The following is a 23,475-nucleotide window of genomic DNA, read 5'->3' as shown; positions in this document are numbered from 1 at the left end:
CAGAGTTAAATAACACTATGTGAAAACAATATTTATTTGTCAACAAATGTTACATTTTTGTCATTATAATAAAGGTTGGTTGCAACTTGAAAATCGTTGTGGATATCTGTTGCCGCTAAAGTCGACTACAAAACCCACAATGCAATGCTCTCTATGGGCTGGCAAGCAAGCGTAGCTTCACCCAATAATACTAAAGTCAATAACAGCAGGTCAAGTAGCTAGCTAGCTGTAAAATCACCTTATTAACAAACTGCACTATAAATTTAGGAGTCTACAATCTGACCATGTTCAAACTGCAGATTGATGTTCCTTCAGAGTGGAGTCTGACATTCAACAACGGCACCTGCAACTCACAGACTGACGAGGCAAAACAGATGTGTTGGACTTTCCGGTTAAATGACACATTTGTAGAAGTAGGAATATCGCTCAAATATGATTGGAGAGAAGAGAACCTCCTGCGTTATGACGTCGACCAGTATTGAAATCTGACACGTACGATAGAAGTTTTCGCGATTTAAATTCCTATTAACTTCCAGTTTAGTGACGGGTGCTTTAGTTTAGTGACGGGTGCTTTATCGCAATGCTACGTCAAAACCGGACGGATTTCTGCCTGCTTGTATGGCAATAGCTCAGAGATTAAACATAAAAAAGACCCCCAGGAAACGATAGAACATCGCTGACAGATGCACAAAAAAACAATAACATTCAAAATGGGTGAATCTTTAATTTAACATTTAAGAGGGAAGGATCACATAACTCCATTCATGTCATCAGGAAGGATCAGCCAATGAATTATACTCGTGAGGAAACATTCCATAACTGCAGGGGGCAGTAAATCGCCCACCTTGGCTTCATACCTGTTTAAACAACACACTCTAGGTGGCAGTATGCACCCTTTCAGTTTGTTTACCAACTCATAGAAGTAGTAGAAGAAGAAAATGGGATTACTTTTCAAAAATTGAGATGGCCTCAATGGCACTGCCCATGCGCTCACAGGTGCCACGATGGGACCGATACAACGAGTCTGTGGTGGACCTTACTGAATCCTTTCTCGTCAATGGATGTGAAGGAAGGAGGTCAAGGAAATTAGACTGTCCAAGACTATTAGGATGTGGCCAAGTTTCAAAATGGCACCTGCCCCTCCCCCAAACCAACCCGCCCCTTCCCCAAAACCAACCCCACCCATAACCCAAACACCCCCCCCCCTCCCCCAACCCCCCCCCCCCCCCCCACTCAAACTATCCCCCACCCCTCCCCCAAACCCCAAACTAACCCCCCCATACCCCAAACCAACCCCTCCCTCAAACGAACCCCCACCCCTCCCCCAAACCACCCCCCCCTCCCCCAAACTACAATATACTGTAGAAATTCCATTCTCCATAGTATACCCTATTCTCCATAGTATACCCTATTCTCCATAGTATACTCCATTCTCCATAGTATACCCTATTCTCCATAGTATACCCTATTCTCCATAGTATACCCTATCCTCCATAGTATACCCTATCCTCCACAGTATACCCTATCCTCCATAGTATACCCTATCCTCCATAGTATACCCTATTCTCCATAGTATACTCCATTCTCCATAGTATACCCTATTCTCCATAGTATACTCCATTCTCCATAGCATACCCTATTCTCCATAGTATACTCCATTCTCCATAGTATACTCCATTCTCCATAGTATACCCTATTCTCCATAGTATACTATATTCTCCATAGTATACTCCATTCTCCATAGTATACCCTATTCTCCATAGTATACTCTATTCTCCATAGTATACCCTATTCTCCATAGTATACTCTATTCTCCACAGTATACCCTATCCTCCATAGTATACTCCATTCTCCATAGTATACTCCATTCTCCATAGTATACTCCATTCTCCATAGTATACCCTATTCTCCATAGTATACTCTATTCTCCATAATATACTCCATTCTCCATAGTATACTCCATTCTCCATAGTATACTCCATTCTCCATAGTATACTCCATTCTCCATAGTATACTCCATTCTCCATAGTATACTCCTATTCTCCATAGTATACTCCTATTCTCCATAGTATACTCCATTCTCCATAGTATACTCTATTCTTGTAATATTTGCGAGTGAGAAAAGTGGAGGGAAACAGAGAGAGATGAGCTGCATATGAGTTAGAGAGGACTGAGACCAGAAAGAGAAAGAAAGTTAGGAGAGAGAGAGAAAGAGAGAGATATATATATGTTTGGAGGGGTACTGTGCAGTGTATTATCTGAGGTTGTTGTTATAATACAGTACTGTTGTCTACACTTCTGTCCTATCAACCCCTTCTCCAGCTCTCCTCTCCTCAGCTAAGAGGAGCTAGGATCTGAAATGGAAAGTGGCCCAAACCCACAGCCCATCTCCTCTCCACAGCTAGGGGAAGGAGCTAGGATCTGAAATGGAAAGTGGCCCAAACCCAAACCCACAGCCCATCTCCTCTCCACAGCTAAGGCAAGGAGCTAGGATCTGAAATGGAAAGTGGCCCAAACCCACAGCCCATCTCCTCTCCACAGCTAGGGGAAGGAGCTAGGATCTGAAATGGAAAGTGGCCCAAACCCACAGCCCCTCTCCTCTCCACAGCTAAGGCAAGGGGCTAGGGACTGAAATGGAAAATGGCCCAAACACACAGCCCATCTCCTCTCCACAGCTAAGGCAAGGGGCTAGGGACTGAAATGGAAAATGGCCCAAACACACAGCCCATCTCCTCTCCACAGCTAAGGCAAGGGGCTAGGGACTGAAATGGAAAATGGCCCAAACCCACAGCCCATCTCCTCTCCACAGCTAGGGGAAGGGGCTAGGATCTGAAATGGAAAGTGGCCCAAACCCACAGCCCATCTCCTCTCCACAGCTAGGGGAAGGGGCTAGGGACTGAAATGTAAAAATGGCCCACATCCTAAATGGACCCTACGCACAATGCACTTGTGCAGATCTGGATTTGATAGATGTAAGCAATATGGTAATAGCTCCCACCTTGCCCTCTGATAGGCTAGGTGGAAGTTTGCCCATATTGATAATACCAATCAAATCGTCTCAGATCTCCACACCCTACATAGGGCGTAGGGTCTAGGGCTCCATTAGGGCCCCTCTCTTCTCCTCACCTATAAGAGAAGAGCCCAGGGAAGGGATGGCCAACTCTTTAGGCCCACGTATCCATTTTCTTTTTTGGAACCCAGTCGAGCTCACAACTTACTGTTGCTAGGTAGAATAGTAGAATACACAAGGTGAAGTCAGGTTGTGCAGCAGCAGTTTTTCTCTTGTTTTGTCAGTCGCTGACAGTCACCCAATTAGCCTGTGTCAGCTACATGTTTTAGATTGGTTAATTAGTCTAGCCAGCTAAACTGGTAGGAACCATGGTCTAGTTATGTTAATTAGTCTAGCCAGCTATCTAAACTGGTAGGAATCATGGTGTAATTATGTTAATTAGTCTAGCCAGCTATCTAAACTGGTAGGAATCATGGTGTAATTATGTTAATTAGTCTAGCCAGCTATCTAAACTGGTAGGAATCATGGTCTAATTATGTTAATTAGTCTAGCCAGCTATCTCAACTGGTAGGAATCATGGTCTAATTATGTTAATTAGTCTAGCCAGCTATCTAAACTGGTAGGAATCATGGTCAAATTATGTTAATTAGTCTAGCCAGCTATCTAAACTGGTAGGAATCATGGTCTAATTATGTTAATTAGTCTAGCCAGCTATCTAAACTGGTAGGAACCATGGTCTAATTATGTTAATTAGTCTAGCCAGCTATCTAAACTGGTAGGGACCATGGTCCAATTATGTTAATTAGTCTAGCAAGCTATCTAAACTGGTAGGAATCATGGTGTAATTATGTTAATGAGTCTAGCCAGCTATCTAAACTGGTAGGAATCATGGTGTAATTATGTTAATTAGTCTAGCCAGCTATCTAAACTGGTAGGAATCATGGTGTAATTATGTTAATGAGTCTAGCCAGCTATCTAAACTGGTAGGAATCGTGGTCTAATTATGTTAATTAGTCTAGCCAGCTATCTAAACTGGTAGGAATCATGGTCTAATTATGTTAATTAGTCTAGCCAGCTATCTAAACTGGTAGGAATCATGGTCTAATTATGTTAATTAGTCTAGCCAGCTATCTAAACTGGTAGGAATCATGGTGTAATTATGCTAATTAGCCTAGCCAGCTATCTAAACTGGTAGGAATCATGGTGTAATTATGTTAATTAGTCTAGCCAGCTATCTAAACTGGTAGGAATCATGGTCTAATTATGTTAATTAGTCTAGTCAGCTATCTAAACTGGTAGGAATCATGGTCTAATTATGTTAATTAGCCTAGCCAGCTATCTAAACTGGTAGGAATCATGGTGTAATTATGTTAATTAGTCTAGCCAGCTATCTAAACTGGTAGGAATCATGGTCTAATTATGTTAATTAGTCTAGCCGGCTATCTAAACTGGTAGGAATCATGGTCTAATTATGTTAATTAGTCTAGCCAGCTATCTAAACTGGTAGGAATCATGGTCTAATTATGTTAATTAGCCTAGCCAGCTATCTAAACTGGTAGGAATCATGGTGTAATTATGTTAATTAGTCTAGCCGGCTATCTAAACTGGTAGGAATCATGGTGTAATTATGTTAATTAGTCTAGCCGGCTATCTAAACTGGTAGGAATCATGGTGTAATCATGTTAATTAGTCTAGTCAGCTATCTAAACTGGTAGGAATCATGGTCTAATCATGGGCTCCCATTGATTTTGTTTGTCACTCTCATTCAGATATCATATTAAAAACGGCAAACATTTCTCTCCACCCACATGGCAAAATGTGTAGAATTGCAGGAAATGAGTAATAAAATTGCTAAATCTTCACTCCACCCACGAGCCACCGCGGCCCCTCGTGATGAGTTCAGATTTTTGGTGGGCCCCACCCTCATCAAAGTTGCCCATCCCTTGCCTAGGGGCTGAAATGGGATGTGTCCTCAGCAGAGGTAACAGATTTAGTGTTGGGATTAGTAGTGTTGTTGTGGGCGGGGCTACTCTGTGCTGCCGGAGTCAAAGGGTAAAAGGTCGCTGTCGGGGTTGTAGGGGTCACTGGAAGGTCAGGGGTCACCGTAGCTGACGATAATGTCTCCGTGTTCACGTTTCTGCTTTCTAGAGTCGCCTCGTCCTGCAAAACACACAAACATCACACATACACGTTTATCAGATGAGGGTAGAGGACGTGGAGTCGGTCAGTGTATAGGTGACGTGTGTGTGTGTATGTGTGTGTGTGTGTGTGTGTGTGTGTGTGTGTGTGTGTGTGTGTGTGTGTGTGTGTGTGTGTGTGTGTGTGTGTGTGTGTGTGTGTGTGCCTACCGTAACCCAGGGGTGTGAGAGGACCTCCTCTGCTGAATAACGAATGTCCGCGTTTACCTGCAGCATCTGACCAATCAGCATCTAGGAAAGACGTCATGTGAAAGTCAGTATGCAACGTAGAAGCTATGTTTTCAAGGGCTATTGCTAAACTGTGTATATTTTTATTCCACTACTCTACGTGGTGCAGTGTACCATCTACTGTTATACCATCTATCTACTGTTATACCATCTATCTACTGTTATACCATCTATCTACTGTTATACCATCTATCTACTGTTATACCATCTAATGTTATACCATCTAATGTTATACCATCTATCTACTGTTATACCATCTAATGTTATACCATCTATCTACTGTTATACCATCTATCTACTGTTATACCATCTACTGTTATACCATCTACTGTTATACCATCTATCTACTGTTATACCATCTATCTAATGTTATACCATCTATCTACTGTTATACCATCTATCTACTGTTATACCATCTATCTACTGTTATACCATCTATCTACTGTTATACCATCTATCTACTGTTATACCATCTATCTACTGTTATACCATCTATCTACTGTTATACCATCTATCTACTGTTATACCATCTACTGTTATACCATCTATCTACTGTTATACCATCTATCTACTGTTATACCATCTATCTACTGTTATACCATCTATCTAATGTTATACCATCTATCTACTGTTATACCATCTAATGTTATACCATCTAATGTTATACCATCTATCTACTGTTATACCATCTATCTACTGTTATACCATCTACTGTTATACCATCTATCTACTGTTATACCATCTATCTACTGTTATACCATCTAATGTTATACCATCTATCTACTGTTATACCATCTATCTACTGTTATACCATCTATCTACTGTTATACCATCTAATGTTATACCATCTATCTAATGTTATACCATCTATCTACTGTTATACCATCTATCTACTGTTATACCATCTAATGTTATACCATCTATCTACTGTTATACCATCTATCTACTGTTATACCATCTACTGTTATACCATCTATCTAATGTTATACCATCTATCTAATGTTATACCATCTATCTACTGTTATACCATCTACTGTTATACCATCTATCTACTGTTATACCATCTACTGTTATACCATCTATCTACTGTTATACCATCTATCTACTGTTATACCATCTATCTAATGTTATACCATCTATCTAATGTTATACCATCTATCTAATGTTATACCATCTATCTACTGTTATACCATCTATCTAATGTTATACCATCTATCTAATGTTATACCATCTATCTACTGTTATACCATCTATCTACTGTTATACCATCTATCTAATGTTATACCATCTATCTACTGTTATACCATCTATCTACTGTTATACCATCTATCTACTGTTATACCATCTACTGTTATACCATCTATCTACTGTTATACCATCTACTGTTATACCATCTATCTACTGTTATACCATCTACTGTTATACCATCTATCTACTGTTATACCATCTACTGTTATACCATCTAATGTTATACCATCTATCTACTGTTATACCATCTAATGTTATACCATCTATCTACTGTTATACCATCTACTGTTATACCATCTATCTACTGTTATACCATCTACTGTTATACCATCTATCTACTGTTATACCATCTACTGTTATACCATCTAATGTTATACCATCTATCTACTGTTATACCATCTAATGTTATACCATCTATCTACTGTTATACCATCTAATGTTATACCATCTATCTACTGTTATACCATCTACTGTTATACCATCTACTGTTATACCATCTATCTACTGTTATACCATCTACTGTTATACCATCTATCTAATGTTATACCATCTACTGTTATACCATCTATCTACTGTTATACCATCTACTGTTATACCATCTATCTACTGTTATACCATCTACTGTTATACCATCTACTGTTATACCATCTATCTACTGTTATACCATCTATCTACTGTTATACCATCTATCTACTGTTATACCATCTACTGTTATACCATCTATCTAATGTTATACCATCTATCTAATGTTATACCATCTATCTACTGTTATACCATCTAATGTTATACCATCTATCTAATGTTATACCATCTATCTAATGTTATACCATATATCTACTGTTATACCATCTATCTACTGTTATACCATCTAATGTTATACCATCTATCTACTGTTATACCATCTATCTACTGTTATACCATCTATCTACTGTTATACCATCTATCTACTGTTATACCATCTATCTACTGTTATACCATCTACTGTTATACCATCTAATGTTATACCATCTATCTAATGTTATACCATCTATCTACTGTTATACCATCTATCTACTGTTATACCATCTATCTACTGTTATACCATCTATCTACTGTTATACCATCTACTGTTATACCATCTAATGTTATACCATCTATCTACTGTTATACCATCTATCTACTGTTATACCATCTATCTAATGTTATACCATCTATCTACTGTTATACCATCTATCTACTGTTATACCATCTATCTACTGTTATACCATCTACTGTTATACCATCTATCTAATGTTATACCATCTATCTACTGTTATACCATCTATCTACTGTTATACCATCTATCTAATGTTATACCATCTATCTACTGTTGTACCATCTATCTACTGTTGTACCATCTATCTACTGTTATACCATCTACTGTTATACCATCTAATGTTATACCATCTATCTACTGTTATACCATCTAATGTTATACCATCTATCTACTGTTATACCATCTATCTACTGTTATACCATCTAATGTTATACCATCTATCTACTGTTATACCATCTATCTACTGTTATACCATCTACTGTTATACCATATATCTACTGTTATACCATCTAATGTTATACCATCTATCTACTGTTATACCATCTATCTAATGTTATACCATCTAATGTTATACCATCTATCTACTGTTATACCATCTATCTACTGTTATACCATCTAATGTTATACCATCTATCTACTGTTATACCATCTATCTACTGTTATACCATCTAATGTTATACCATCTATCTACTGTTATACCATCTATCTACTGTTATACCATCTACTGTTATACCATCTAATGTTATACCATCTATCTACTGTTATACCATCTATCTACTGTTATACCATCTAATGTTATACCATCTATCTACTGTTACACCATCTATCTAATGTTATACCATCTAATGTTATACCATCTATCTACTGTTATACCATCTATCTAATGTTGTACCATCTAATGTTATACCATCTATCTACTGTTATACCATCTATCTACTGTTATACCATCTATCTAATGTTATACCATCTATCTACTGTTATACCATCTATCTACTGCTATACCATCTATCTACTGTTATACCATATATCTAATGTTACCCCATCTATCTACTGTTATACCATCTATCTACTGTTATACCATCTATCTAATGTTATACCATCTATCTAATGTTATACCATCTATCTAATGTTATACCATATATCTACTGTTATACCATCTATCTACTGTTATACCATCTATCTAATGTTATACCATCTATCTAATGTTATACCATCTATCTACTGTTATACCATCTATCTACTGTTATACCATCTATCTAATGTTATACCATCTATCTACTGTTATACCATCTATCTACTGTTATACCATCTATCTACTGTTATACCATCTATCTACTGTTATACCATCTAATGTTATACCATCTATCTAATGTTATACCATCTATCTAATGTTATACCATCTAATGTTATACCATCTATCTACTGTTATACCATCTATCTAATGTTATACCATCTATCTACTGTTATACCATCTATCTACTGTTATACCATCTATCTACTGTTATACCATCTATCTAATGTTATACCATCTATCTAGTGTTATACCATCTAATGTTATACCATCTATCTAGTGTTATACCATCTAATGTTATACCATCTACTGTTATACCATCTATCTACTGTTATACCATCTACTGTTATACCATCTACTGTTATACCATCTATCTAATGTTATACCATCTATCTACTGTTATACCATCTATCTAATGTTATACCATCTATCTACTGTTATACCATCTATCTACTGTTATACCATCTACTGTTATACCATCTATCTACTGTTATACCATCTACTGTTATACCATCTATCTACTGTTATACCATCTATCTACTGTTATACCATCTATCTACTGTTATACCATCTATCAAATGTTATACCATCTACTGTTATACCATCTATCTACTGTTATACCATCTATCTAATGTTACCCCATCTATCTACTGTTATACCATCTATCTACTGTTATACCATCTATCTACTGTTATACCATCTATCTAATGTTATACCATCTACTGTTATACCATCTATCTACTGTTATACCATCTACTGTTATACCATCTACTGTTATACCATCTACTGTTATACCATCTACTGTTATACCATCTATCTACTGTTATACCATCTATCTAATGTTATACCATCTATCTAATGTTATACCATCTATCTAATGTTATACCATCTATCTACTGTTATACCATCTATCTAATGTTATACCATCTATCTAATGTTATACCATCTATCTACTGTTATACCATCTATCTAATGTTATACCATCTATCTACTGTTATACCATCTATCTAATGTTATACCATCTATCTACTGTTATACCATCTATCTAATGTTATACCATCTATCTACTATTATACCATCTATCTAATGTTGTACCATCTATCTCTCTAAGCCCCAGGCCCCTACCTTGGCCGGTAGGCTGACTGTGTCCCAGTCTGGGGAAGGAAATTCCAGCTTCCCCTTCAGTATCTGGTCAAACAACTCCTCCTGGATGTTATTCTCACTGTAGGAGAGGAGTGAAACTGAGTATACTGAGTCCTATTGTTTAAACCAGTGAACATACTGGTGAACACACTGGTAAACGTACTGGTGAACGCACTGGTGAACGCACTGGTGAACGCACTGGTGAACGCACTGGTGAATGTACTGGTGAACATACTGGTGAACATACTGGTGAACGTACTGGAACTCACCTGCGGAACGGGGGGAACCCACACAATAGGATGTAGGTGATAACTCCTGCAGCCCAGATATCCACCTTCAGACCGTACCTAGCAACACACACAGGTCAAGTTGACAACCTCATCATTCTACATTTTGGTCACATAGAAGATGGTTTTATCTGAATCAGTACCTGGGCTTGAGAAGACAATGAATCTGACGATATCTCCCAGGATCCTTCAATTCAAAGTTTCATTAGCTCTGTAAATGTTGTCAACATACGTTCAGTACTCCCCACAATATGGTTTCTCAGAGCAACGATCCAGCAGCAGCACAGGTCGGCCCGATCCGGCGGCAGCACAGGTCGGCCCGATCCGGCGGCAGCACAGGTCGGCCCGATCCGGCGGCAGCACAGGTCGGCCCGATCCGGCGGCAGCACAGGTCGGCCCGATCCGGCGGCAGGACAGGTCGGCCCGATCCGGCGGCAGGACAGGTCGGCCCGATCCGGCGGCAGCACAGGTCGGCCCGATCCGGCGGCAGCACAGGTCGGCCCGATCCGGCGGCAGCACAGGTCGGCCCGATCCAGCGGCAGGACAGGTCGGCCCGATCCGGCAGCAGCACAGGTCGGCCCGATCCGGCGGCAGGACAGGTCGGCCCGATCCGGCGGCAGCACAGGTCGGCCCGATCCGGCGGCAGGACAGGTCGGCCCGATCCAGCAGCAGCACAGGTCGGCCCGATCCGGCGGCAGGACAGGTCGGCCCGATCCGGCGGCAGCACAGGTCGGCCCGATCCAGCAGCAGCACAGGTCGGCCCGATCCAGCGGCAGGACAAGTCATCCCGATCCAGCGGCAGCACCATGCGTAACGGCAGTAATGACGATAGTTGCTCTGAGAAACTCCATATTTTGGTGAGTAACGAACTTATTTTGCCAACGTTTACAGAGCTGGTTAAATGGGACTTTGAATTGAAGGATCCTGGGATATCTCGTCATATTCACAGTCTCCTATTGGTTAATCCAGAGCGATTTACAGTTTGTTCACTCAACTAAGGTGGAAAATAAAACCAAAACTACACTCACAAAGGAAGTATATCAGTACATTCTTATTGTATGTACAGCAACAACCTGTTTCTTTAGGTGTGGAGGAAAGAGCTGAGAGAAGTGGACACACACACACACACACCTCTTATCAGGTCTCCGAGATGGTCTCTCTACACACATACACACACACACACACACACACACACACACACACACAAACACTCCTCTTATCAGGTCTCCGAGATGGTCTCTCTACACACATACACACACACACACACACACACACACACACACACACACACACACACACACACACACACACAAACACAAACACTCCTCTTATCAGGTCTCCGAGATGGTCTCTACACACACACACATACACACACACACACACACAAACACTCCTCTTATCAGGTCTCCGAGATGGTCTCTCTACACACATACACACACACACACACACACACACACAAACACTCCTCTTATCAGGTCTCCGAGATGGTCTCTCTACACACATACACACACACACACACACACACACACACACACACACACACACACACACACACACACACACACACAAACACTCCTCTTATCAGGTCTCCGAGATGGTCTCTACACACACACACACACACACACACACACACACAAACACTCCTCTTATCAGGTCTCCGAGATGGTCTCTCTACACACACACACACAGACACACACACACACACACACACACACACAAACACCTCTTATCAGGTCTCCGAGATGGTCTCTCTACACACATACACACACACACACACACACACACACACACACACACACACACACACACACACACACACACACACACACACACACACACACACACACACACAAACACTCCTCTTATCAGGTCTCCGAGATGGTCTCTACACACACACACACACACACACACACACACACACACACACACACCTCTTACCCGGTCTCAGCGATGATCTCTGGAGCTACATATGTGGGCGTTCCGCAGACTGTATACAGGGGTCCCTCTACGACTGTAGCCAGACCAAAATCACCCAGCTTCAACGACTTGGTCCCATCCAGGTACTCGCACACCTGGAGGTCACAGGGCAAGAAAGGAGACAGGTGATAGGTTGATATACTCATACACCTGGAGGTCACAGGGCAAGAAAGGAGACAGGTGATAGGTTGGTATACATGACTAAAGTGTAATGTAAAAGATACCCTCCTGTAGGTTTTAACTCCAACCGTCCTGTAGGTTTTAACTCCAACCCTGTTCCTGGAGATAAACCCTCCTGTAGGTTTTAACTCCAACCCTGTCCCTGTTATAGGTGTGTATGTAAGGGTTATATACCAGCAGGTTTTCAGGTTTGATGTCTCTATGGACTATGTCCATACGGTGGAGGTATTGAATAGCTCCAGCCAGGTTGAAGACCATGGCACTGGCATCTCTCTCTGTGTATTTAGTAGAACATGTGATGGCATCAAACAGATCTCCACCCTGCAGAGAGATAACATCAACAGACACAGGTCAGTGTAGTGTACACACACACACACACAACACGGACACACACACACACACACACAACACGGACACACACACACGAACACACACATACGAACAGACACACACACACATACGAACACACACACATATGAACACACACAAACATACATATGAACACACACACAAACACAGACACACACACACACACACAGACATACGAACACACACAGAGACACACGTCAAATTACTATGATATTTGGTACAATTCCTGACTTGACACTAACTTGATTATGTGGGTTAAACAACAATTTTGACGATTTGAAAAACAACAAACTGGGGTCCCGGCTCCAGCCACTTGCTGTGTGATAGAGCTGAGGGACGGGTTGCTCTCAGAATCATAGTGTTGTAGATGCAACAACTGACCAACACCATGTACTGTAACTTTAAAAGGCCAATCAGCAGTTGATAAACCCTTTCTGGACTTATAAATTAATGATATGTACCCATTGATTCTATGAATGATATGTACCCATTGATTCTATGAATGATATGTACCCATTGATTCTATGAATGATATGTACCCATTTGATTCTATGAATGATATGTACCCATTGATTCTATGAATGATATGTACCCATTGGTTCTATGAATGATATGTACCCATTGGTTCTATGAATGATATGTACCCATTGATTCTATGAATGATATGTACCCATTGGTTCTTGAAGAATATAACTTATTATACCATGGCATTTTTAAATAGTTGATTCTGATTGGCTAGAAGGGCATTCTAGAGCGTGCGTTATTACTATAAGGTATAATTGAATGTCTGTCGTTAAATGTCTGTCTGTCGTTACCAAGGCAACTACGGTAGTTATCAAACTCGCTAGCTACTTCCGTGGATGTTGATCCAGCGGAAATTATAAACTGGGTGGTTCGAGCCCTGAATGCTGATTGGCTGACAGCTGTGGTATATCAGACCGTATACTACGGGTATGACAAAACATGTATTTTTACTGGTCTAATCACGTTGGTAACCAGTTTATAATAGCAATAAAGCACCTCAGGGGTTTGTGGTATATGGACAATATATCACGGCTATGGGTCGTGTCCAGGCTCTCCACGTTGTGTCGTGTTATGAACAGCCCTTAACCGTGGTATATTGGCCATATACCACACCTCCTCGGGACTTATTGCTTAAATATAGCCTTGGTATAAGTGGGATAATCAACTTGGGGCTTTTTGCGTTCTCTGGAAAACAATGCAACTCCGTGGAAGGTCAATCCCACTCCCACTCCGCTGGTCAGTCCCACTCCGCTGGTCAGTCCCACTCCACTGGTCAGTCCCACTCCACTGGTCAGTCCCACTCCACTGGTCAGTCCCACTCCACTGGTCAGTCCCACTCCCACTCCGCTGGTCAGTCCCACTCCCACTCCACTGGTCAGTCCCACTCCCACTCCACTGGTCAGTCCCACTCCACTGGTCAGTCCCACTCCGCTGGTCAGTCCCACTCCGCTGGTCAGTCCCACTCCGCTGGTCAGTCCCACTCCACTGGTCAGTCCCACTCCACTGGTCAGTCCCACTCCACTGGTCAGTCCCAGTCCCACTCCGCTGGTCAGTCCCACTCCGCTGGTCAGTCCCACTCCGCTGGTCAGTCCCACTCCACTGGTCAGTCCCACTCCACTGGTCAGTCCCACTCCACTGGTCACTCCCACTCCCACTCCGCTGGTCAGTCCCACTCCGCTGGTCAGTCCCACTCCACTGGTCAGTCCCACTCCACTGGTCAGTCCCACTCCACTGGTCAGTCCCACTCCACTGGTCACTCCCACTCCCACTCCGCTGGTCAGTCCCACTCCGCTGGTCAGTCCCACTCCACTGGTCAGTCCCACTCCACTGGTCAGTCCCACTCCACTGGTCAGTCCCAGTCCCACTCCGCTGGTCAGTCCCACTCCGCTGGTCAGTCCCACTCCGCTGGTCAGTCCCACTCCACTGGTCAGTCCCACTCCCACTCCGCTGGTCAGTCCCACTCCGCTGGTCAGTCCCACTCCGCTGGTCAGTCCCACTCCGCTGGTCAGTCCCACTCCGCTGGTCAGTCCCACTCCCACTCCGCTGGTCAGTCCCACTCCGCTGGTCAGTCCCACTCTGCTGGTCAGTCCCACTCCCACTCCGCTGGTCAGTACCACTCCCACTCTGCTGGTCAGTCCCACTCCGCTGGTCAGTCCCACTCCGCTGGTCAGTCCCACTCCGCTGGTCAGTCCCACTCCGCTGGTCAGTCCCACTCCCACTCCGCTGGTCAGTCCCACTCCGCTGGTCAGTCCCACTCCGCTGGTCAGTCCCACTCCGCTGGTCAGTCCCACTCCGCTGGTCAGTCCCACTCCGCTGGTCAGTCCCACTCCCACTCCGCTGGTCACTCCCACTCCGCTGGTCAGTCCCACTCCGCTGGTCAGTCCCACTCCGCTGGTCAGTCCCACTCCCACTCCGCTGGTCAGTCCCACTCCGCTGGTCAGTCCCACTCCCACTCCGCTGGTCAGTCCCACTCCGCTGGTCAGTCCCACTCCGCTGGTCAGTCCCACTCCGCTGGTCAGTCCCACTCCCACTCCGCTGGTCAGTCCCACTCCGCTGGTCAGTACCACTCCCACTCCGCTGGTAAGTCCCACTCCGCTGGTCAGTCCCACTCCGCTGGTCAGTCCCACTACGCTGGTCAATCCCACTCCGATGGTCAGTCCCACTCCGCTGGTCAGTCCCACTCCGCTGGTCAGTCCCACTCCCACTCCGCTGGTCAGTCCCACTCCGCTGGTCAGTCCCACTCCCACTCCGCTGGTCAGTCCCACTCCGCTGGTCAGTCCCACTCCGCTGGTCAGTCCCACTCCGCTGGTCAGTCCCACTCCGCTGGTCAGTCCCACTCCCACTCCGCTGGTCAGTCCCACTCCACTGGTCAGTACCACTCCCACTCCGCTGGTAAGTCCCACTCCGCTGGTCAGTCCCACTACGCTGGTCAATCCCACTCCGATGGTCAGTCCCACTCCGCTGGTCAGTCCCACTCCGCTGGTCAGTCCCACTCCGCTGGTCACTCCCACTCCACTGGTCAGTCCCACTCCGCTGGTCACTCCCACTCCGCTGGTCAGTCCCACTCCCACTCCGCTGGTCAGTCCCACTCCCACTCCGCTGGCCACTCCCACTCCGCTGGTCAGTCCCACTCCCACTCCGCTGGCCACTCCCACTCCGCTGGCCACTCCCACTCCGCTGGTCAGTCCCACTCCGCTGGTCACTCCCACTCCGCTGGTCAGTCCCACTCCGCTGGTCAGTCCCACTCCCACTCATTATCTTACATAGAACACAAAGCCTCTCGTTGATTATCCCTTACTAAAACGTCTCGTGAGTCCAACGGTCACACCCCATCAGAACCTTGTTTTACTCTAATGTTTGTAAACAAAGTAAATGTAAACCAACACTGTGTAGCCTCAAAACAGGATTAACACCATAATGTTGATGTCATGGACGGCCAGTCCTTGCATCCATTACTCTGTTAACTTGAAGGGTTACATCTCTCCCTCGGCCTTTTTAAACCGAAACAGGGGAAGCGGAGAGACGCTTCGTTAGTGTCATCGACTGCTGATCGCTGCTTTAAGTAACTGAGCGTACCTTGACCAATTCCATGACCAGGTAGAGCTCTGTGGGCGTGTCGTCGACCTCGATCAGCTGTATGATGCTGGGGTGTCTGACCCTCCTCAACACCGCCACCTCGTTCTCTATCAGATGCTCCTGATCAATACACACAGCACCGGTCAAAGGTTTGGACACACCTACTCATTCAAGGGTTTTTTCTTTATTTTTTTACTATTTTCTACATTGTAGAATAATAGTGAAGACATCACAACTATGAAATAACACATATGGAATCATGTAATAACCAAAAGAAGTGTAAAAATATATTTTATATTTCAGATTGTTCAAAGTAGCCACCCTTTGTCTTGATGACAGCTTTGCACACTCTTGGCATTCTCTCAACCAGCATCATGAGGTAGTCACCTGGAATGCATTTCAATTAACAGGTGTGCCTGGTTAAAAGTTAATTTGTGGAATTTCTTTCCTTCTTAATGCATTTGAGCCAATCAGTTGTGTTGTGACAAGGTAGGGGTGGTATACAGAAGATAGCCCTAAAAGACCAAGACCAGATTATGGCAGGAACAGCTTATTACTTTAAGACATGAAGGTCAGTCAATACGATGAAACTGGCTCTCATGAGGACCGCCACAGGAAGGGAAGACTCAGAGTCACCTCTGCTGCAGAGGTAGAGGAAGTTCATTAGAGTTACCAGCCTCAGATTGCAGCCCAAATAAATGCTTCACAGAGTTCAAGTAACAGACACATCTCAACATCAACTGTTCAGAGGAGACTGCGTGAATCAGGCCTTCATGATCGAATTGCTGCAAAGAAACCACTACTAAAGGACACCAATAAGAAGAGACTTGCTTGGGCCAAGAAACACGAGCAATGGACATTAGACCGGTGGAAATCTGTTCTTTGGTCTGATGAATCCAAATTGGAGATTTTGTGTTCCAACCGCCGTGTCTTTGTGAGACGCAGAGTAGGTGAACGGATAATCTCCGCATGTGTGGTTCCCATCGTGAAGCATGGAGGAGGAGGTGTGATGGTGTGGGGGTGCTTTGCTGGTGACACTGTCAGTGATTTTATTTAGAATTCAAGGCACATGTAACCAGCATGGCTACCACAGCATTCTGCAGAGATACACCATCCCATCTGGTTTGGGCTTATTGGGACTATCATTTGTTTTTCAACAGGACAATGACCCAACACACACCTCCAAGCTGTGTAAGGGCTATTTGACCAAGAAGAGTGATGGAGTGCTGCATCAGATGACCTGGCCTCCACAATCACCCGACCTCAAACCCAATTGAGATGGTTTGGGATGAGTTGGACCGCAGAGTGAAGGAAAAGCATCCAACAAGTGCTCAGCATATGTGGGAACTCCTTCAAGACTGTTGGAAAAGCATTCCTCATGAAGCTGGTTGAGAGAATGCCAAGAGTGTGCAAAGCTGTCATCAAGGCAAAGGGTGGCTACTTTGAAGAATCTATAATATATTTTGATGTGTTTAACACTTTTTTGGTTACTACATGATTCCATATGTGTTATTTCATGGTTTTGATGTCTTCACTATTATTCTACAATGTAGAAGTTAGTAAAAATAAAGAAAAAACCCTTGAAGGACTGGTACTGTATATCAATACATAAATCAGTCAATCAATCTGATCAGTACATAAATTGAGTCAGTACCTTCCCACAGCAACGAGCTTTGTCGATAATCTTCAGAGCAAACTCCTGTCCTGTTGACCTGTCAATCAATCAATCAAGTACAGTGGGTGTTTCTCAATTATGCATACTACTGTGCTCCACACACGCTCTGAGGACGTTTCTCATTTGTTTATGTTCTCGTGAGGACAAGAGTGTGGAGAAAACAGAAAATGTTCCATTTTGAGAAGCACTCCATGTTACCGCATTAATGTTACTTTTGACCAATACAGACAAAACAAGATAACTACATAAAGCAAATACTTAACGTTTTACTTCATAATTAGCAACTACCTATATGTGAATCGTATTAATCTAGCTAGCCCGCTAGTTTTACGCGTACAAAAGGATGTTGTTATACAAGGTAGATGGCCAACATTAGCTACAAATTCTTTGAGTGTAGCTAGCTAGCTATCTACCAATTATTTTCGTCAGTTAGCCTGTGATCTACGACAATACAGTGGGTATTCCAGGCAGATAAACATTGTAACATTAGCAAAGTGTGTATTTATTAACGTTTTTAAGATACAATATTGTATTCAGCCAACGTGCGAGATGTGAATAGGCATCTTTTCATTTCGAAGTCGGAGTTCATTTTCTCTCTCTTCAGCTCAAAACCAGCTGCCATTGTTTGCGTGGGTGCGTCAATATGTGTACAAACGAAGTACGCATCTGAGAACTGCCCTCAGTGTTCCATTTCATCTGAGAACTGCCCTCAGTGTTCCATTTCATCTGAGAACTACCCTCAGTGTTCCATTTCATCTGAGAACTGCCCTCAGTGTTCCATTTCATCTGAGAACTACCCTCAGTGTTCCATTTCATCTGAGAACTGCCCTCGGTGTTCCATTTCATCTGAGAACTACCCTCAGTGTTCCATTTCATCTGACAACTACCCTCAGTGTTCCATTTCATCTGAGAACTACCCTCGGTGTTCCATTTCATCTGAGAACTACCCTCAGTGTTCCATTTCATCTGAGAACTGCCCTCAGTGTTCCATTTCATCTGAGAACTGCCCTCGGTGTTCCATTTCATCTGAGAACTACCCTCAGTGTTCCATTTCATCTGACAACTACCCTCAGTGTTCCATTTCATCTGAGAACTACCCTCGGTGTTCCATTTCATCTGAGAACTACCCTCAGTGTTCCATTTCATCTGAGAACTGCCCTCAGTGTTCCATTTCATCTGAGAACTACCCTCAGTGTTCCAATTCATCTGAGAACTGCCCTCAGTGTTCCATTTCACCTGAGAACTGCCCTCAGTGTTCCATTTCACCTGAGAACTGCCCTCAGTGTTCCATTTCATCTGACAACTGCCCTCAGTGTTCCATTTCATCTGAGAACTACCCTCAGTGTTCCAATTCATCTGAGAACTGCCCTCAGTGTTCCATTTCACCTGAGAACTGCCCTCAGTGTTCCATTTCATCTGACAACTGCCCTCAGTGTTCCATTTCATCTGAGAACTGCCCTCAGTGTTCCATTTCATCTGAGAACTGCCCTAAGTGTTCCATTTCATCTGAGAACTGCCATCAGTGTTCCATTTCATCTGAGAACTGCCCTCAGTGTTCCATTTCATCTGAGAACTACCCTCAGTGTTCCATTTCATCTGAGAACTGCCCTCAGTGTTCCATTTCATCTGAGAACTGCCCTCAGTGTCCCATTTCATCTGAGAACTGCCCTCAGTGTTCCATTTCATCTGAGAACTACCCTCAGTGTTCCATTTCATCTGAGAACTGCCCTCAGTGTTCCATTTCATCTGAGAACTACCCTCAGTGTTCCATTTCATCTGAGAACTGCCCTCAGTGTTCCATTTCATCTGAGAACTACCCTCAGTGTTCCATTTCATCTGAGAACTACCCTCAGTGTTCCATTTCATCTGAGAACTGCCCTCAGTGTCCCATTTCATCTGAGAACTGCCCTCAGTGTTCCATTTCATCTGAGAACTACCCTCGGTGTTCCATTTCATCTGAGAACTACCCTCGGTGTTCCATTTCATCTGAGAACTACTCTCGGTGTTCCATTTCACATACTTTGATTCGGACTCATACACCGACCGTTGCGTGCTCCAATTTGCATGCTCGGAGCACGGTGGTACGCATTCTGAGAAACACCCAGTGTGTGTGTGTGTGGGGACGTATGGGAATGTGTGTGGGGACGTATGGGAATGTGTGTGGTCTAGTACCTACCTCTCTACACAATCCTTAACAACTGCAAAGTTCCCGTCACCTATGACCTTCCCCACCTTGTACTTGTCACTGATGATGGAGGAGGAGACCGACCTGTTTCCGTTCACTGTACAGGAGAGAGACAAGGGGTAAGAGAGGACACACACACACAACCATGCTGTGAAACGTCCTGAGGATTGTGGGAGTAGCGTGATATGACCATATGTGCCAGTGCCAACCTGTACACACACACTCTAACTCACACACACACACAACTATGCTGTGAAACGTCCTGAGGATTGTGGGAGTAGCGTGATATGACCATATGTGCCAGTGCCAACCTGTACACACACACACTCTAACACACACACACCCTAACAAACACACACACTACACACCCTAACACCCTAACACACACACTCTAACACACACACACCCTAACAAACACACACACACACACCCTAACAAACACACACACTACACACCCTAACACCCTAACACACACACACACTGCGTATACACACACACGTCTACCTTCAGGGCTCAGATCCTCTGTCTGGTTCGCTGCTCCGTTCACATCTGACGAGGCAAGATGAGGAGAAATCTGGAGAAGGGGAAAGAGGAGAGGGAGAGAGGAGGTATGAAGGAAGGGAAATGACAGGAGAGAGAAGAGAGGGGGAAAGAGGAGAGGGGGGGAGGGTTAAGGCGGGGCCGACATGGAAAAAGCAAAGAGAGAAAAGTATGGAGATATTAAAGCCCCAGTCTCCTTTCACCTGGTTTAACACCTGATTTACTAAACAAAATAGAGATATTAAAGCGCCAGGCTCCTTTCACCTGGTTTAACACCTGATTTACTTAACAAAATAGAGATATTAAAGCGCCAGGCTCCTTTCACCTGGTTTAACACCTGATTTACTTAACAAAATAGAGATATTAAAGCGCCAGGCTCCTTTCACCTGGTTTAACACCTGATTTACTTAACAAAAAGCACATCTCCAGAGGTGTTCCAGGTAGGTCATGTCATCACAAGGGGGTGGAGCCTTTCCTCTTTAGTTCTCGATTGTTCCTCAAGCAAGGCGGGAGGTCGATGACATCACAGATTACAATTCCCATTCCAAACTCTTGAATTTCTCAATTTTGTCTAAAAAACACTATTTTGGTCAAAACATGCAGTAGAAATGTGTGTACTTTACTGTATTTATAACTTAGAATGTTGTTTTTCAACTGGAAAAGTGCAACAAAAAAAATAACTAATGGGACTTTTTTAAAGCATAAGATGAAAGCTTTTCAGTACTACTTATTTAACTTTCTTATGTTTCTAATGTGTTCCTCCTCCATTCTCCCTCCTCCCCCTTCTCCTCCTCCACTCCCCCCTTCTCTCCCTCCCTTATCTCCCTCCTCCCCCTTCTCCTCCTCCACTCCTCCCTTCTCTACCTCCCGTATCTCCCTCCTCCACTCCCCCCTTCTCTACCTCCCTTATCTCCCTCCTCCCCCTTCTCCTCCTCCACTCCCCCTTCTCTACCTCCCTTATCTCCCTCCTCCTCCTCCACTCCTCCCCCCTTCTCTACCTCCCTCATCTCCCTCCTCCCCCTTCTCCTCCTCCACTCCTCCCCCCTTCTCTACCTCCCTCATCTCCCTCCTCCCCTTCCCCTTCTCCTCCTCCTCTATTCTCCTTCATCTCCCATCCTCCCCCTCCACCTTCTCTCCTCTCCCACCTCTCCCCTCCTCCTCTCACCTTCAGGTTGCGTCGGGTCCCTGGGCTGGTGGGGGAGGGGAATGACCTCGCCGACTTAGCCACACCCACCTGAATTCCCGGCCCCTCAGTGGCTAGTGAGAAAAATCGGGATAGACTTTAACTTCAGGGAGCCTATGAAATATTGTAGAGACCAAAAATTTGATTTTGATTGGTTTAAACAAAAAATCTCTTCTCTCATTACCTGGGCCAGGTGATTTGGTTCTGGGTGGAGTTCTGGGCGGAGTTTTGGGCGTGGTCACGCTGGAAGGTTTGGGAGACGACGGCTTCAGAGGAGTGGAGGAACGAGACATTTTCACCCTAGACTCTGGAGAGAGAGAGCGAGAAACACGTCCAAATAAGGAAGAACGACGTCTCTTGTCTTCAGCAGATGTTCTTACAGTCCATGAACACTTCAGAATGTTTCCACGGTTCCTCACTGGGTGCATCAACCGACCAATGTAACTAACCGGTTACTGGTAACGTACCGTTGACGAATGCAGAGGCAGCCTTCCCGCTGTGTGTGATAGCGTAGTCGTCCTGAGCACACACACACGCACACACACACAAACATATACACACACACACATACGTTACCATACCGTTGACGAATGCAGAGGCAGCCTTCCCGCTGTGTGTGATAGCGTAGTCGTCCTGAGCGTAACGGAACTTCTCCAGACCGCACGCCATGAACACGTCATCATCACCGAAGAAGTCCTGCAGGCTGGTCACCTGGGGGGGTTAGAGGTTAGAGGTCAGAGAGAGGAAGTCCTGCAGGCTGGTCACCTGGGGGGGTTAGAGGTTAGAGGTCAGAGAGAGGAAGTCCTGTAGGCTGGTCACCTGGGGGGGTAGAGGTTAGAGGTTAGAGAGAAGAAGTCCTGTAGGCTGGTCACCTGGGGGGGGGGGGGGGGGGGTAGAGGTTAGAGAGAAGAAGTCCTGTAGGCTGGTCACCTGGGGGGGGGGGGTAGAGGTTAGAGTTCAGAGAGAAGAAGTCCTGCAGGCTGGTCAGCTGGGGGGGTTAGAGGTTAGAGGTCAGAGAGAAGAAGTCCTGTAGGCTGGTCACCTGGGGGGGTTAGAGGTTAGAGGTCAGAGAGAATAAGTCCTGTAGGCTGGTCACCTGGGGGGGTTAGAGGTTAGAGAGAAAAAGTCCTGTAGGCTGGTAAGCTGGGGGGGTTAGAGGTTAGAGAGAAGAAGTCCTGCAGGCTGGTCACCTGGGGGGGGGGGGGGGGGGGGGAGTTAGAGAGAGGAAGTCCTGTAGGCTGGTCACCTGGGGGGGTTAGAGGTCAGAGAGAAGAAGTCCTGTAGGC

General features: G+C 44.4%; 1 protein-coding gene across 1 annotated transcript in view; it reads right to left on the bottom strand.

The window, feature by feature from the left end:
• Positions 1-1,345: 1,345 nt before the first annotated feature.
• Positions 1,346-23,475, bottom strand: part of LOC129835655 (serine/threonine-protein kinase DCLK1-like) — a 24,565-nt gene continuing 2,435 nt past the window's right edge. Inside the window, exons 2-14 of the mRNA XM_055901376.1 lie at positions 22,657-22,900; positions 22,374-22,496; positions 22,172-22,263; positions 20,971-21,040; positions 20,458-20,563; positions 18,261-18,318; positions 16,607-16,726; positions 12,812-12,958; positions 12,419-12,552; positions 10,463-10,540; positions 10,176-10,272; positions 5,359-5,439; positions 1,346-5,170 (exon numbers count right to left, since the gene is read on the bottom strand). Of these exons, the coding sequence (XP_055757351.1) occupies positions 4,958-5,170; positions 5,359-5,439; positions 10,176-10,272; positions 10,463-10,540; positions 12,419-12,552; positions 12,812-12,958; positions 16,607-16,726; positions 18,261-18,318; positions 20,458-20,563; positions 20,971-21,040; positions 22,172-22,263; positions 22,374-22,496; positions 22,657-22,900 (1,563 nt within the window). The 3' untranslated portion in view covers positions 1,346-4,957. The remainder of the gene's footprint in view (positions 5,171-5,358; positions 5,440-10,175; positions 10,273-10,462; positions 10,541-12,418; positions 12,553-12,811; positions 12,959-16,606; positions 16,727-18,260; positions 18,319-20,457; positions 20,564-20,970; positions 21,041-22,171; positions 22,264-22,373; positions 22,497-22,656; positions 22,901-23,475) is intronic.

This window comes from Salvelinus fontinalis, chromosome 36 (assembly GCF_029448725.1).
Source record: "Salvelinus fontinalis isolate EN_2023a chromosome 36, ASM2944872v1, whole genome shotgun sequence".
Classification (NCBI taxonomy): domain Eukaryota; kingdom Metazoa; phylum Chordata; class Actinopteri; order Salmoniformes; family Salmonidae; genus Salvelinus; species Salvelinus fontinalis.
This window is presented reverse-complemented; position numbering and strand designations above follow the sequence as displayed.